The 16,604-nt window shown below is 43.6% G+C and overlaps 1 protein-coding gene across 1 annotated transcript in view; it reads left to right on the forward strand.

Moving 5' to 3' along the window:
• Positions 1-16,604, forward strand: part of LOC124789082 (serine/threonine-protein phosphatase rdgC) — a 1,335,318-nt gene that overhangs the window by 701,646 nt on the left and 617,068 nt on the right. Inside the window, exon 7 of the mRNA XM_047256373.1 lies at positions 5,154-5,320. Within this exon, the coding sequence (XP_047112329.1) occupies positions 5,154-5,320 (167 nt within the window). The remainder of the gene's footprint in view (positions 1-5,153; positions 5,321-16,604) is intronic.

A 16,604-nucleotide genomic window follows, 5' to 3' on the forward strand; every position in this document is an offset into this window, starting at 1 on the left:
GGAATGGAAAAAAATACCGTTGATGACTTGAATAATAAGCATCACAGTTGATAGTGTGAACAATTTTAGCCGTTTCACAGTAATTTCAACACCGACCAATGATGCGACAGCATGTTTCCCAAATTTAATGTCATAGCTAAATCGCCCCTTCTCTACTTTGGGAGTATCATTGCGAATGTAGATAGATGACTTTGCAGTATGTCCATTCATTGTTAATTCTCAAACACATACATCATCAAAGTATACCAGACAGCACTCTACATATTTCTAGCACCTGAAGCATAGTGCATAATTTACGATCTATCTCTATGCCGATGGAAGTCACAGAGCGTTCTCACAGTCTTAGGATAAAATTAAAGACTGAAAGGCCCCCTCGCACTGTCTTTGACCATCCCACTTTGCAGCGCCATTACCAATTTAATCGGCAGCTGACCACATGTACGCCGCTACATTCTGCATCTCATGAATGAATGGATCTAGCTAAGTCGTCGCCCAACCAAATACGCAAGATTTCTCCAGATGCGTCCATGTCGAGTAGGTGAGCACCCCTTACTGGTGTATAGTAACATATTTGAAAGTGTTGTGATGTAATATCAGACAGTTAAGGAAGACAAGAAACGGATGGTTTTTGTGCATGTTGGAGCTCCAGACGGCTGGAGTTTGAAGCATTTTTACGTGTATCAACCACGCTATCAAGTGTAAAGTATTGTTCTAGAGTCTCGGATCAGTAGCTGGAAGGAATTGGTATGAGAGAACATAAACGCATGCACTCCCAAGGCTACAACGTTCCGCACTTAAAACAGGCTATCATGGTACGTCACTTCAGTTTCCGACCTATTAGTCGTATGGAATGTAACACTGTTAATATTCCAGTGCATGACATACATCCTTATTTCCGGTTTCTCTACAATTAACTATGGTAATGAACAGTAAATTGGAAAAACTACTTCCTTAAAATATCTATTCAGTGTGATATGAGCACAATATGTAAATGCATAGCAGCGACGTTTGGCATGTGAAATTACACGTAATGCCGCCACTAACTCTGTAAACAGCACATCTGTCATGCAGATGTATACACGAGGACTGCAGTGTCTCACAAACACCTATTGCTACCTTAGAATCATCTTAGTTATGAAACTGAAGTCTCGATTTTATACCAAAGATGCGACAGGGGAATCGAGTACATAGCATAAATCTGTGTCCGTTTAGAGAAATGTGTCGAAAGAGGAGGGTCACGTTTCGTCACATATGAGATAGAAGTCCTCTGATGATCGAGAGGTTTACTGTTATCGATTGCGAGTAGACAGTGCTGTAAGTCACATACAGGACATGTGGTTAGATACTAGTTGAATGCAGGATATGTCACGCGACTGTTGCATCCTGACAGAACATCTTCATCTCTAAAATGCATCATCCGTTTGCCATTATATCCTACGTCACTGCAGCTCCATCTCGATCGATCACTCTGTCTTTTCTCTCTCTCTGTTATTCCTTAACGCAGATACATGTAAGTTTAGAGGCAGATGGTTCCCTGTGTTCCTGAAAAGCGTCAAATACAGTAGTCAACTCGCGTGTATCACTGTTACCTCAATAGACATAAAGTACAATGCTACCTCAACAAAAAAAAAGTGACTGTTTCCCTGATTCCCTTTGCTTCCATGTCGACGTTTACTCATAGTCCTGTGGCATCACATGCTTATTCCCATGTACAAGAACTGTTATGCGCCAAAAAGAAAACACATGAGTTCCTCAATTTCCCCACATTTGAGTGTTTTTTCACTCAATTTGTACATATTTCTTGTTATTTTTCGCAATTCTATCCATTTTCTTATGTCACTTCTTCCCATGAGATTGTGACATCACCTCTCATTCCATGTTCTCAAATTGCTTGTAAATGTAGGACAGCTGCCAACACCTAGCGCAAATGAACTTTTTTTGTGATGGGGAGGCATAGTATAGCTTTCAAGCTTCCGTTTTCATTGGCATAGCAGCGTTACTGAGCAAGTGTCTTCCCGTATTTCACGATAATTAGGTCACTTCTGCAAGATTTAACTGTCATTGCAATATAGCGATATTTACAAAATAGTTTTGCCACTGAAAGTCTCGCCTGCAGAAAGAAAGAAAAAGACAGACAGTGCTTCCACACTGGCAGCATCAGTAATTTGGAGGGTAAATTCAGTAAGAGCCGATCAGCATGCTACATTTATTCGTAAGAATTCCTCTGTTCCAGGATGCAGGAGTGTCTACATAGTGGTGAGAGCGTTTGTGTTTCTGAGATGTATGTTGAAAGCCAGACGTTGCGATTTCCAGGAATGGAAACACGTGATCGATGGGGTTCCATGCTAGGACCATCGGGACGAATGAATTCGGCGTTATTCTGGGCTAGTTTCGTAAACACGTTCTGCTAGGTCAAGAATTTCCATGCGGATAAGCTGAGACATCACAAAAGCTCCAACAAAAGCGACCATTAATTATTTATGCAGCACTTCACCAATTTCCAAGAGGTTGACTGAGCTCTTATTTACATAGGCATGAGACACCAGTATAACAATAAGTATCTTTCAGATGGTGATTCGCCAAGTGAACATTTTGTGCCAATGTGTCATCCACACTGGGGAGATAAACGCATGCACAGGTAGACGCAGCTCGCATGTCGCATTAGGATCGCTAGGAACAGTGCACCCTGTGCTATTCTGGGAAGCATTGGAACAGATTTCTATAGCATGACATGTGGCGTCAGTATCCACAGGTAGAGAGGTATCGCGCCAGCAACAGTAAACACGAGATCGCAGCTCAGAGGCCTCTCACGTATGGGATCACTGTGAGCACATTGCCCAGCATGTACCCCTTGGAGTTAATTAGCGGGGCAGTTCTCTGATATGTTACTGTTGATGATATTTCGAAAGTGTTTTTTATGTGCAATGAGTGTTTGTGCACTGCATTATTATTGGCTGTTTAAGCCCTGTGAGCACGTTTGCATAGCATGACACATGCATTATCTTTTGACAATTTAGGAGTTGTTTTCGTGTCTGTTGCATTATTTTGTGAACAGGCGTGCAGACTGTGCAATGCATGATTTCGACAGTTGACGATTAGCAAGTGTGTTTGCAGAGCCTTTTACACCCATTATTATGACTATTTAGGAGTTGTTTGCGTCTCTGAACATCAGTGTACTGCATTACATTGGTGTTTTACGAGTTGTCTGCAGGTCTGTAGACTACTTACTACGACCTCAAGGACGCCAGTGTGAGTGTTGTGTATTAGTGTAATAAATAAACTACGTGGAATCCGTCCCTAAATAAATTGTAAGCATTATTTCGACCAAATATAGTTAGTGTGCATGTGTACACATCAGTGAATTGCATTATTTCGGTGATTTGCCAGTAGTTTACAGTTCTGTACACTGTTCTATGCATTATTTAGACAGTTTACAATTAACAAACGTGTTTGCAGAGATTTAACATGCATTATTTTGATAATTTATGAGTTGTGTGCGTGTCTGTACATCAGTGTACTGCATTATTTAGGTAATTTACAAGTAGTTTGCTGGTCTGTATGCTGTGTACTGTGACCCCAAGCACGTCATGGCGAGTGTTTTGTATCAGTGTAATAAGTAAACTACGTGAAATCCATCGCTTAATAAATTGTTCCAAAATAAATAAAGTAGATTCCTTCCCCTCTCCAGGAGCCCACAACTGGCTGAGTCCTTTTCCCACCATTTTCCCCACCCCTAACCTCCATCTAGGATTTGTCATGGGAGGGACAACAGCACCCTCTGGTGGCAGTACTGTGTACTAGATCAGTTGGACTGCAGACCTCATGGTGAACATACTGGATGGATCTACTGCCTCAAATTGTTTAAATAAACACTGCATGCAAAACAAAGACTTATGTCCACCCTATCTGGTATCCCAGCACAGGCTGATCACTTCTCCCGCCAAGTACTAGGAAGAGGTGGTGGTCAGATGACTTAGGTTAGTAGAGGTAGCCCAGGTGTCCCATTTTCCCGCCATTTTCTTAGGTTAGTGGAGGTAGCTGTGGTGTGTTACATTGGCCTGCTGATATTTTAACTTCCCGCCATTTTCTGTGGGCAAGGTGGGGAGAGGAGGGTGTTAAGTATGTGGAGGTAGCCCAAATGACCTATTTTCCCGCCAAAAATTGAACTTCCCAGCATGACATCATTGAGATGTTGCCATATATATTGCTGCGATCTTGAATTCGCCCTCTTGTATAAATTTGGCAAGAATGGAGAGTGGGGCCATATGAACTTTGTTCCGCTACTTCAATTACCAAGCTAGTTGGTGAAAGGTTTTGGATATCTGCTAAAAAAGACTATAACACCCAACTACACTGTCCAAGAAATTTTACATGCCAGTTAACAATATGTCGTTCCATTTATGAATTCCACTGATGTTTCAGTGCCAGTAAATATAAAGATATAAATGCTACCAATACAGAACTTTACATGCTGTCTCTGCAATCTGTCTTTCTCCAGAATCTGTATTGCGGTACCTATAAATGTTTAAGAGAATTAGTGGAGCTTCAGTTTGACTCTAGTTAACATTTTTGAACATAATCGTTCGTGAGCAAGGTCTACAGGGTAATCCATTTTAACTGTTGGGGAAGTGTGTCTAGATATGTAAATGGTGGGCCAAATAAATCTGTACCAGATGCAGAAGGAGCCTACATTAAGGTTGCCTACATTAAGGCAGACCGGATGGTCACCAAACCAAGTGCTAGCCAAGCCAGAGAACGCTTAAATTCGGCGATCTGACAGGAACTGGTGTTACCACTGTGGCAAGGCCGCTTGCTTACTCACTTTCTAGTAGTGGTTTATGGTAGTCCGATGGAGCAACGAAGGATATGTGGCGACTGCAAGAAAGTGCAGGTCAATCCTTTTATAAAGAAGGGTCGTAGGACAAATGTACTTAATTATACCCTATGACACTGACGTCAATATGCTACAAGATTATGGAACATATTTTATGCAGAAGAATAATGACGTTTTTGAAAAATCAAAATCTCCTCTATAAAAATCAGCGTGTATTCCGGTTATGGGCCATGTTATTCAGCCCACGCATATAAATGAAAATTTTTGAATTATAACACTCTGAATAATACCTTTACCCATATATGACGTTTCCTTGCAGAACGGGCTGCCATCCACGGAGAACCCGTACGTCTTCAATGGTGACTTCGTGGACCGCGGGAAGAAGGGCCTAGAGGTGCTACTGCTATTGTTGGCCTGTCTGCTCGTGTTCCCCGGCGGAGTCTTCCTCAACAGGGGCAACCATGAGGACCACATCATGAACACGAGGTAAGTGTGGCGTCCACCGAGCCCGCTGGTGTTGTTCTGTAATGTCAGAAAGCTGTTTTTCACAGCTACGTTTTTGGACGAACGTCGTTGATTTTGTTTTATTACGCCAAATTTGTTTGTCAAGCTTCGTTTTCTACGACTTCTTCTGTCGTCATCGTCAGGAGCTAACCATCCTCCTAGTAGGCTACTGGTACTTTCGTGTATACAGGGTGGGCAAATTACATTGATCTGCTAAACGTACGGACGAGGTGGATAAAGTAACACAACAGATTAACAACTCGGTGGAAATCAATGAAATTGCGCGACCGTGTTGCCAGAGGTCTTCCACTAATGCACATAAAGCTGCACGTCAGATGGCGTGACGGCAGCGTGACAGTAATGCCAAATGGGGCCGCTCCCGTAACATGAGACAGTTGAAGGGACAGTAAATACTGTGGTGGTGTTCTTCCAAACTACATGGTTCGCAGACAAAACTTGGATGGCTTCACACACAGATGAATCAGCAGTGAATTGGAAGAAGGAACAAGTGTTCATGTTTCATGTGCAACGAGGAGCGTTCCAGAACATAGGCACTGTTGCCTGAAGGAGATGCGGTGACCGACCATGATCAACAACACAACTGGATGGCCGCTACATTGTAACACAAACAACATGGGACCCACGTCAAACAGCAGGTGCAGTTGCAACCATAGTTAACAGCACTGTAACCTTACGCTCCACAGTGTCACGGTGACTGCATTGGGTTGGTCCCTTTGCCGTATTACCAGTACGTTGTGTTCCGTTGACACCTGCACATCGGCTGCACCGTTTGCGATGGAGCCAAGAACAGAGAGACTGGACAAATGAGGAGTAGGATCGTGTGCTCCCTTAAAATGACAGCAGATTCGGTCTAAGTAGTGGTTCTGAATGTATCCTCATATCGCGAGATATGGGAATACGCAATGGTCTCAGGAACATTGTCGAACATGTTCCATTCGGTGGTCCGCGTGTTGTGATTTGGAGAGGCATAATGCTGCGTAGGCGTACTGACCTTCACAACTTCGAGGTCGGTACACAGGTTATTGTGATATGTGCGTCTTTTCAGGGCTGCGTTCGGCCCTGACTTCATTTCTGTGGACGAGCGCGTCCAAAAGCGCAGGTGGAGTAGAGAATATTTGGCGAATAACCTGGACTCTCCATTCCCCCGATCTAATCCTATCGAGCACGTCTGATATGAGTTGGGAAGACATACTGAAACACGGTCACATACACCAACGACCATACAGCAGTTGTCAACCTCGCTGGTAGAGAAATGAAGTGCCTTACCACAAGACTTCCTTAGCAACCTTACGGCGGTAGTTGTCAACCTCGTTAGTAGAGAAATGAAGTCCCCTACCACAAGACTTCCTTAGCGACCTTATGCCAGTAGTTGTCAACCTCGCTGGTAGAGAAATGAAGTGCCCTACCACAAGACTTCCTTAGCAACCTTACGGCAGTAGTTGTCAAACGACGCTGGTGGAGAAATGAGGTGCCCTACAACAAGACATCTTCACCAATTTTGTGGGCAGCGTGGGAGTACATTACAGAGCGTTCGTTGCCATTCGTGGTGACCACACATCTTATTAGGAAACATATGCAAGGTGACTTCAACTTAATAATTGTGTTCGGAGAAAAGTGTAATTTCTGTTTGTCTCATAGCGTATTTCTTTCAGCTACATTTTGTTGTGTACTGCAGCAGTTATTTCTAGGTATGGTCCAAGTTTAATCGAGTTGCTACCTGGTGGTAACACTGCACGTGAAAGTTACTTTTATCCTTTACTTTTGCACACAATTATAAAACTGGTCACTCCAGATTACATCTTGGACACCTGGCGTGGATGACGAATGTTGGTTTGCCTATGATAAGGTGCAAGAAAAATGTTCCGAGCCAGTTTTATTTTGCACAACTTGTAGTTGGACGAATTGTGTCATAGAGCTACACCGAAGAGGGTACCCTCGAGAACGCAGAAATGCCGCAGCATGACTTGGCATGGATTCGACTAATGTCTTAAGTAATGCTGGGGGGGATAGATACGATGAATCCTGCAGGGCTGTCCACAAATCCGTAAGAGTAAGAGCGGGTGGAGATCTCTTCTGAACAGCAAGTTGCAAAGCGTCCCAGATATCCTCAATAATGTTCATGTCTAGGGAATTTGGAGGCCAGTGGAAGTGTTTAAACTCAGAAGAGTGCTCCTGGAGGCACTCTGTAGCAATTCTGAACACGTGGGACGTCGCATTGTCCTGCTCGAAATGCTCACGCCCGTCGGAATGCACAATGGACATGAATGGATACAGGTGTGTCAGACAGGATGCTTACGTACGTGTCACCTTTCAGAATCGTATCTAGCCGTATCAGCAGTCCTATATCAACTAACTACACACGCCCCACACCATTATAGGGCCTCCACCAGCTTGTACAGCACACTGCTGACATAATGCGTCCATAGATTCAGGAGGTTGTTTCCATACCCGTACGCGTCCATCCGCTCGATGCAATTTGAAACGAGACTCGTCGGACCAGGCAACATGTTTACAGTCATCAACAGTCGAATGTCGGTTTAACGGGCCCAGGCGAGTCGTAGAGCTTTGTTTAATGCAATCGTCAAGGGTACAAGAGTGGGCCTTCAGCTCCCAAGTCCCGTATCAATGATGTTTCGTTGAATGGTTCGCAAGCTGACACTTTTTGATGGCCCAGCATTGAAATCTGCAGCAATTTGAGGAAGGCTTATACTTTTGTCACGTTGAATGATTCTCTTCAGTCGTCGTTGGTCACGTTCTTGCAGGATCTTTATCGGGCAGCAGCGATGTCGGAGATTTGATGTCTTACCGCATTCACGGTACACTCATGCAATGGTCATGTGGGAAAGTTCCCACGTCATCGCTACCTCAGAGATGATGGGTTCTATTGCTCGTGCGCCGACTATGACACCATTTCCAAAGTCACTTAAAACTTGATAAACTGCCACGGCAGCAGCAGTAACCGATCTAACAACTGCGCCAGACTCTTGTTGTCTTACATGGGCGTTGCCGACTGCAGCTTTGTGTTTTGCCTGTTTACATTACTCTGTATTAGAATACGCATGCCTATACCAGCTTCTTTGACGCTTCAGTGTACAACTGTCTTACAGATATTACATAGGCTACCAGAGAATAAACAAATGTCATGAAGCAACGCTAGTAGTGACCCTCATTCCGATAGATCGTGGGCGGACTACTTCACAAGAAAGCAGCGTTTTAGCATCGAGCGCCTCTTCCGATTAACTATGAGGTCTATAATCTTTGTACTGCTAAAGTCGTGTTTACATGCGAAGAACCTGGGTTCAGTTGCCGGTACTGCCAGGAATATCACTAATTGTAAAGGAGTGCAATCACTCTCAGAAGGTCAGTTGAGTGGCTACTTGAATTAGAAGAAGCTGTTCCAAGGTCTTAAAAGCTCACAACTTCGGGGAGGATGGTGCGCTAACCGCAAGCCCCACCATAATGCATCCAAATGACGCCATATGTTAGAGCATAACGTAAAGGGGGTCGGCATCTGGTATCGTAATTACTTCTTTTGTTATCTATGCGGCACTAGAGTCAAAACGGCCTGCACTTTGTGGGCGAGTCAAATGCTGATTATGCCACCAGTGGATCAGTTCATAAGTGTCTCTGAAGAAAAAAAGCATTTGATTGAAGCGTAGAATCATCCAAGCTATAATGTCGTATCTTACTTCAAGGACACGCTGGATGAGGACTTCTGTAGGGGATGACACTACCTTATCTCAAGGCACACTATTACAGTAAAGCAGATTTCCTAAACTACATCGCTTGGAGACGATCGGGACAGGTGCATTTTTTAAAATAATTTCATCTCTATACCCAAACACGCCAACGTATTTTAGATTACCGTGTTCCACCGTTTCAGACGCCCATCTCCAGATCAACGAGCTGCAGTGGAGGATAGTGTATTGAGACGATGAAAACCAGCAACCTGAAAACCTAAATTTGATGCGGTCTGAAAGTGAAACTTCTTTTAAAGCCTGACCCGGCTTTGCTCGTCTCGGTGTCGAGTGATTCACAACAGGATCGCACGTCGCGTGACCTTTTGCGGTGGCGTCGGACGCCTAATTGGCAACGTCCCACCTCGCCGGACTCTCATTACGTTTATGGACGCATGGGTGCCGGTGCGTGCGGTTGTAATATGACTATCTCTCGCGCTATGTAGAGCGGACTTTCACGCTGTTCGGAATTACCACCTTCACTGAACGTGTGGAATTACACTGTCGTGAAATAACACTAATGCATTTCGAACCTATTTCAGTTTGCCTACCAGGTGCGCTATCGTCTACCCAAGACTGTAGAACTTACTGTCTCTTCAAACTGCTAAAGCTGGGGCCAATGGTTGGCCTAAGCATCACAGATTATATACACGTCAGGAGCTGTTTCGGCTTCGACAGCAAGCAAGAATACAGTATCTGCTCATTTACATAGAGCTGTACCAATATTAGCCGGCAGCGTTATTTTATTACAGTTACCATATACACTTTATGGTCAAAAGTATCCAGACACCACCAAAAACATACGTTTTTCATATTAGGTGCATTGGGCTGCCACGTACTGCCAGGTACTCCATATCAGCGAATTCAGTAGTCATTAGACATCGTGAGAGAGCAGAATGGGGCGCTCCGCGGAACACACGGACTTTGAACTTTATACTTATATGAATATGGTGTCTGTTCTTCCGAACATGTCCGAAAGAACAGACACCATATTCATATAAGTATATAGTTCTGTCAATACCGGCCACGACCTTCTTCTGTGCGGATGCACACATATTCCCCGAACTCTTACGGGACTTGGTAAGAATGTCTTCCACGAGTAATGAATGTGTTGGGGTCGGAGACTAAGAATGTAGTGTTTGGACATACGAGGTGAGAATGTGGGTCTCGTGGGAGGCGTGCGCGAGGTAGTCCCTGCAGTCGCACTCTTCTCTGTGCCCTCGGTAGCTCAGGTGAATAGGGCGTCTGCCATGTAAGCAGGAGATCCCGGTTTCGAATCCTGGTCTGGGCACACATTTTCACCTGTCCCCGTTAATATATATCAACGCCCGTCGGCAGCTGAAGGTAGCAATATAATTCTAATTTCGACTTCGAACGTGGTCAGATGATTGGGTGTCACTTGTGTCATATGTCTGTACGCGAGATTTCCACACTCCTAAACATCCCTAGATCCACTGTTTCCGATGTGATAGTGAAGTGCAAACGTGAAGGGACACGTACAGGCCGACCTCGTCTATTGACTGACAGAGACCGCCGACAGTTGAACAGGGTCGTAATGTGTAATAGGCAGACATCTATCCAGACCATCACATACGAATTCCAAACTGTATCAGGATCAACTGCCAGTGCTATGACAGTTAGGCGGGAGCTGAGAAAACTTGGATTTCATCGTCGAGCGGCTGCCCTTAAGCCACACAACACGCCGGTAAATGCCAAACGACGCCTCGCTTAGTCTAACGAGCGTAAACATTGGACGATTGAACAGTGGGAAAACGTTGTGTGGAGTGACGAATCACGGTACACAATGTAGCAATCCGATAGCAGGGTGTGGGTATGGCGAATGCCCGATGAGCGTCATCTGCCAGCGAGTGTAGTGCCAACAGTAAAATTCGGCGGCAGTGGTGTTACGGTGTGGTCGTGTTTTGCATGGAGGGGACTAGCACCCCTTGTTGTTTTGCATGGCAATATCATAGTACAGGCCTACATTTGTGTTTTAAGCACCTTCTTGCTTCCCATTGTTGAAGAGCAATACGGGGATGGCGATTGCATCTTTCAACACAATCGATCACCTATTCGTAATGCACGGCCTGTGGCGTAGTGGTTACACGACAATAACACCCTTGTAATGGACTGGCCTGCACAATGTCCTGACCTGAATCCTATATAATACCTTTCGGATGTTTTGGAACGCCGACTTCGTGCCAGGCCTCGCCGACAGACATCGATACCCTTCATCAGTGCAGCACTCTGTGAATAATGGGCCGCCATTCCCCAAGAAACCTTCCAGCAACTGACTGAAAGTATGCCAGCGATAGTGGAAGCTGTCATCAAGGCTAAGAGTGGGCTAACACCATAATGAATTCCAGAATTACCGATGGAGGTTGCCACTAACTTGTAAGTCATTTTCAGCCAGGTGTCCCGATACTTTTGATCACATAGTGTAGCTTTTACAGGATATATCATACTTAAATTGATTGAGGCACTGCGCTTGTTGTAAACGTAAATAATTTTTACATGTGGCTAAATGCAGCTTATTAATAGACGAGTCTTTATGAAACTGAAAATGTATCAGTAATTTCAAGAATGTTGATTAATTATTATATAAAAACAAGCCGATTATTAATGCAAATCTAAGAACAAGCAGATACATCAAATTATTGAGAGCAACCAGGCCGTGTACAGAATTTCCAACACAATAGCTAATCCCTTCCCGTTGAAAGTACGACTCCATTGTCGGGTTTGGCTACTACGTGCACAATTATAAACCTTATCTCGTCAAAAAGACAAGACTATTACCAAAATCGAATATAGAGGGTCCACAGGACATCAACCGACGAGGCGACGTAGCAGGCGGCCATCAAAGGATTTCCAGGACAAACACGCTTCAAACCTTTTCATGAGGCCTGAAAATCTGGAAAGGGTAATGCTAAGTCTCAATCTAAATACAATGCACGTCGATGAAGTGAAATGTAAAGAAGACAAGGATTTCTCATCAGAGGAGTATAGGTAATGTTAGCAGCAGTAGAAAGTAGTATAATGGGAGGGAGGTAGGACAGAGACTGAATTAGTGTGAACAGTTCATGTATAGGATTGTTCTCATCAGAATCGTCAACAACAGTTCAGATATACATGCTGACGTCGCAAGTAGAAGATGAAGAGATAGAGAAAGTGTATGACGATAATGAACGGGTAATTCTGCAGGTAAAGGTAGACAGATATCTAAACGTCATGGGGCACTGGAACGCGGTTGTAGGGGAAGGAAAAGAAGAAAGGATTCCAGAGGAATATGGCATTGGTAGTAGGAATGAAAGAGGAAAAAGAGTTCTGCAATAAATTTCAGCTAGTAAGAGCGAATACAACGTTCAAGAATCACAAGAGGAGGAGGTACACTTGGCAAAGGCCTGGAGATATGAGAAATTCTAGTTAGATTACATGCTGGACAGGCACTGATTCCAAAATCATATATTGGATTGTAAGGCGTACCCAGGAGCAGGCTAGACTCCGGTCACAATTTATTGATGATCAAGTGTAGGTTGATGAGATTAGTCTGGAAGCAGCAATGTGCAAAGAACTAAGGAATTTAGAGGCACACTTGAAGATATCTGAGGCCACAGATATTGCGATAACGAGTAGCTCAGTAGGCAGTTCAGCTGAAGACATTTGGGCATCTCTAAAATGGACAGTCACAGAAGTTAGATGGAAAAACGTAAATACAAGGAAGGTAAATGCGAAGAAACCGTAGGCGAGGGAAGAAATACTTCAGCTGATCAACGAAAGAAGGAAGTACAAAAGTGTTCAGGAATACAGAAATTCGTGTCACTTAGGAATAAAATAAACAAAAGGCGCAGGGAAGGTGAGGCGAAATGTCTGCATGAAAAATGTGAAATAATCGGAAAAGAAATTTATTGTTGGAACGAGTGACTCAGCATGTACAAAAGTCAAAACAACCTTTAGTGGAACTGAAAGCAAGGGCGGTGACATTCAGGGCGCAATGTAAATTCCACTGTTAAATGCAAAGGAAAGATAGGATGTGTAGAAAGATTACACTGAAGGCCTCTATGAGTGGGAGGACTTATCTGATTAAGTGGTAGAAGTAGTATGAGTCGATAGGGAAGAGACAGGGGATCCAGTATTAGAATCAGAATTTAGAAGACGTTCAAAATGGTTCAAATGGCTCTGAGCACTATGAGACTTAACATCTGTGGTCATCAGTCTCCTAACAACTTAGAACTACTTAAACCTAACTAACCTAAGGACATCACACACATCCATGCCCGAAGCAAGATTCGAACCTGCGACCGTAGCAGTCGCGCGGTTCCGGACTGAGAGCCGAGAACCGCTCGGCCACCGCGGCCGGCTTAGAATATGTGGTTCATCTGTAAAGGAGACCGCTTATAAAACACTGATACGACCTGTTATTGGGTACTGCTCGAGCGTTTGGGATCCCTAACAGGTCGAATTGAGGGAGCACATAGAAGCAATTCAGAGGCGGGCTGCTAGATTTGCTACTGGTAGGTTTGATCATCACGCGAGTGTTACGGAAATGCTTGAGGATCTCGGGTGGGAGTCTCTAGAGGAAAGGAGGCGTTCTTTTCGTGGATCGCTACTGAGGAAATTTAGAGAACCAACATTTGAGGCTGACTGCAGTACAATATTACTGCCACCAACTTACATTTCGCAGAAAGACCACAAAGATAAGATAAGAGAGATTAGGGCTTGTACAGAGGCATATTGGCAGTCATTTTTCCCTCGTTCGGTTTGGGAGTGGAACAGGGAGAGAAGATGCTAGTTGTGGTACGAGGTACCCTCCGCCAGGCACCGTATGGTGGATTGCGGAGTATGCCTGTAGATGTAGAGGTAGAGCTTTGGAAGACTTAAGAACAAATTAGGCAATGAAATTTCTAAAATCATTGGGTTGGTGTGCTAACAAAACGACTGTTCACGTTGGTGTGTGGGATGTATGAGACTCGAGATATACCAACGGACTTTCAGAGAAATGTCATCCACACAATTCCGAAGACTTTCAAGAGCGGGCAAGTGCGAGAATTATCTCACAGCCATCTCCAGGAATTCATGTATCCAAGTTGCTGACAAGAATAGTACATAGAAGAGTGGAAACGAGAATTGAGGATATGTTAGGAGACAATCAGTTTGGCTTCAGGAAGGATAAAGACACCGGAGAGGCAGTTGTGATGTTGCGGTTAATAATAGAAGTTATACCCAAGAAAAATCAAGACACATACGCAGTATTTGTGGACCTGGAAAAAGCATTCGACAATGTAAAATAGTATAAGATGTTCGCAATTCTGGGATAAATAGAGTAAGCTGCAGGGATAGACTGCTAATATACAAGAACCAAGGAGGAACAATAAGAATGGGGGACCCAGCAGCAAGTTCTCTTATTACAATGGGTCTAAGACAGCGATGTAGCCTTTCGTCCATACAGTTCAATTTATGCATGAAACAAGCTATGACGAAAATAAAATAAAGATTCAAGCGTGGGGTTAAAATACAAGGTGAAAAGACATCAGTGATAAGATTCGGTGATGACATTGCTGTCGTCACGGAAAGTGAAGAATTACAGGATCTGTTGAATGGATGAATAGTCTAATTAGTACAGAATTGGACTGAGGGTAAATCGAAGAAAGACGAAAATAATGAGAAGTAGAAATGAGAACACCGAGAAACTTAATGTCAGGACTGGCGACCAGGAAGTAAATGAAGGTCAGGAATTCCGGAGCAAGGAAGACATCAAAAGCAGACTCTAGCACCGACAAAAAGAGCATTCCTAACCGAGGGAATCTACTGCTATCAAACATAAGCGTTAATCTGAGGAGGAAATGTCTGAGAATGTACTATTGGAGCACAGCAAACATGGTCAGTGAGAAAACCAGAACCGGAGTGAATTCATGCATACGAGATGTGGATAGAATGAAGAATGTTGAGAGTTAGGTGGACTGATAAAGCAAGGAATGCAGAGGCTCTCCGCAGAGTCGGCGAGGGTAGCAATACATGGAAAAACAAGAAGAAGGGACAGGATGATAGGGCATCTGTTAACACGCCAGGGAGTAACTTTCATGGTACTAATGTGAATTGTAGAGCATCATATAAAGTCTAAAGAGACCGCAATAAATAAACTTTATCACACATTCGGCTCTTACTTGGTAGAGTTATGTAACGACTGTCACTAGCACAGTGAATGTGTCACTGCACACCTCGTACCAGGAAACAACTACTGCAACTAAAAAAAAAAAGTGTCAGCAATAAATTCGTCCCTATAAAACCAACATTATAAATCACTGGATAAAGCACCGGTAAAATCCATGTCTTATAGTTATATCATCATTGTTCTCCTGGATGTCTTGCTGTACCCTCGACAACGTTAGTCGCAATGTAGCCGATATTCTCCGTACTATACAACCTCTTGATTATTGCCACTCCATCAGGATAAAGTGGAGTCCAGCTGTATCTTCGGCTGCACACTCAGTGCAGTGTTGTGTTACCCGAAAGAAAACAGGACGCAGCCTATGTTCACTATACAAGTTCTAACATTTTGCGTGGTGTCTGTTCGTTCTATATCGTGTCTCCCTACCACTTTCGCGCAACGACGCTCTGAGCGTTTTTTTTTAAATACTTACTAAATTTAGTGGAAGGGGTTCAAGGCTTTCCTATTTTTTAGTTAGCTGGTAAAATAACGTCGAAAAAGCAGTTTAAGTTTACCATTGGAAATTTTATTCCACTCACAAAACATTGTTTATAAATAGCACTATTGATAAAAGGCAATGTTTTAATACAGGATGATAAAAACCAACTGCGTTCAACAAAAATGTGAACGAATATTCCCTGAGTGGGTTTCCAAGTTCTACAATGGATCGAAGGATGACCTATGCCATATCACATCTATAATCTAGGTTTAAATTAAGTTTCCCAAGAGAGAAAACTATCAGAATGGTCTACAGTGACCCTCAATTATCTTTAATTACTTATCTAACTTGTCGTAAATTACAGTGGCTGATGTGGCTCCTCAATAACTATATAAGAGAAAAATCATCGCGTTTCAGATTTTTACTTCAAGTGGCAAATGTGAACACCAAGAGCTTTAAGTGACGATCGACACTAGTATTACGCAAAAAGGGGGTGTAACAGATGAGACTTCTACAGTTCTGAGTGAAGCTTTATGCGCTGTTATGCAGCATCGCGTGCGTTCATTACCTTGTCGGTGTTCGTCAGTGGGCGGCGGACAGCACAGCTCCACTCACCTCGCTGTCTCCGAAGCAACTCTCTCCTAACTTCTCCTTACCACAACTTACCGAAGTTGTTTTAAAAACAACTATCTGGCTGTGTTTTCATCTGACCAATCAGGGTCTCAATGTTAACCATAAGCTCCGCCTACAAACATTCTGTCTATCCAATGAGGAACGTTATACTTTTCGTGGTGGGGCAATGTTTTTAAAGTTTGCAACGTAATAGAGACGCGAAAAAGTCTCACGCTAAAACTTGCAGATGGT

The sequence above is a fragment of the Schistocerca piceifrons genome, chromosome 3, assembly GCF_021461385.2.
Source record: "Schistocerca piceifrons isolate TAMUIC-IGC-003096 chromosome 3, iqSchPice1.1, whole genome shotgun sequence".
In the NCBI taxonomy this organism is placed as follows: Eukaryota; Metazoa; Arthropoda; class Insecta; order Orthoptera; family Acrididae; genus Schistocerca; species Schistocerca piceifrons.